Raw genomic sequence first — 1,560 nt, forward strand, 5'->3', positions numbered from 1 at the left:
GGTAGAATGATAGATTAAATGCACTAGGTTCTATTTAGACATCATTTCTGATAAGGAAAAGTCTACTTCATGTTAGAACTTCTAGCTAGAAGAAATTGATATAAAATTGTGGCATGAGTGAAATAACTTCTCAGGATTTAAATCCCCATAAAACCAAGATTTTTCTTTAACAATAAGCCATTTTCATCCATGCATTTTTCCCAGCGAGCTAACAAAGCGGTTTTTCTTTTTTCCTTTTCCCCCCTCACCGGCGTCACAGCACAAAAGAGACGGATCGCTGTTGTGCAACCAGAAAAACAGTAAGCATGTTTGTTTTTCTCCAAAACCTGCATTAGAACCTGTCGTGCATCTGCCTTAAGGACGACACAAATAGATGTGTTTGCAGATAGTTTGCACAGAGCATGCTAGTGAAGACGACAGTGAAATAAATCTGTTATTTATTAAGTGTAAGATCCGTTGCCTGCTCCCAAAGAAGTTCCACTCCAGCTAGTGATCTGGTACTGATTCTTCCCCTGGGTCTACCTGCAGAACGTGCAAACGTACCCCCTGAAAGGAATGGCTCTGAGAGTGATACTATGGACTTCGAGTGGTACCTATGACAGCGGTGGCTTGGGCAAGCTGTGCATCAGGTTCATAACGTTCCTTTTTTATCTGGATAACCTGGAAGCGGAGAGACTAAATAAGCAGAGAGACTTAATTGGTTATGAAATCCAAATTTGAAATCTTAGCTCACAGATATGCACTGTTTATAGGTCATTGGTTCTTTATGCTGTGTGCACATCATTCGACTGGTTAAATTGTTAAGTCATTGGGCTTGTTAAAACTTAAATTCCGATGACTTGACAGTGTCTGTTTCAGGTGCACAAGGATAGGGCCCACGAATCCTAGGAGATGTTGATGCTGTGGATTGGGGTACCACACTCTGAGAGCACCTGCCATTGGTGACCCCACTAGGAAATCTCAGGTTCACTTGGAGCTTATATGGTTTTCAACTGTAGCTCTTATGCAGCCAGCATGAATGAATACCTGTGTGGAAGCCTTCTGTTGCCTTTTTCCTTCAAAATCTCCATTTAAAATTTTTTAAACTTTTTTTTTCTTTTTGAACTGTATGCTCCCCTGGAATAAGCCCAGTCACATTAAGAACTGACAGCGTATGGGTCTGCAAGATATTCTTGTGATTATAGCCATAGCCAAGATCATACCAAACAACAACCGAACCAAAACCATTTTCTGTCAACTCAGTTCTGACTTATGTATGTCAGAGTAATGCCATACATACACACATACATAGAATTTTTAGTGGTATTGGAATTAGACAAACCACCACAACAAAAACAAGCCTCCGGTTGGTTTCCATTCATAGCAACTGTCTAAGGAGAACTGCCCTCTTGAGGGCCCAAGGTTGTGAAGTTTTACGGGAACAGACAGCCTCACCTTTCTTCTGAAGAGCATCTGGTGGGTTTGAGCTATTGACTTCCCAGTGAGCAGTCCAGTGCACAACCACGGTGTCACCGGCACTCCTTGGAAATAGATAGGCAGACCTTTTCTCTGAGGTGCGGC

The 1,560-nt window shown here is 42.0% G+C and overlaps 1 protein-coding gene across 1 annotated transcript in view; it reads left to right on the forward strand.

Moving 5' to 3' along the window:
• Window positions 1-1,560, forward strand: part of SFMBT2 (Scm like with four mbt domains 2) — a 277,081-nt gene that overhangs the window by 223,215 nt on the left and 52,306 nt on the right. The window contains exon 13 of the mRNA XM_004712625.2: window positions 260-299. Coding sequence (XP_004712682.1) covers window positions 260-299 — 40 coding nt within the window. The remainder of the gene's footprint in view (window positions 1-259; window positions 300-1,560) is intronic.

This window comes from Echinops telfairi, unplaced genomic scaffold (genome assembly GCF_000313985.2).
Source record: "Echinops telfairi isolate 266 unplaced genomic scaffold, ASM31398v2 ScPeMD7_7473;HRSCAF=8511, whole genome shotgun sequence".
Lineage (NCBI taxonomy): Eukaryota > Metazoa > Chordata > Mammalia > Afrosoricida > Tenrecidae > Echinops > Echinops telfairi.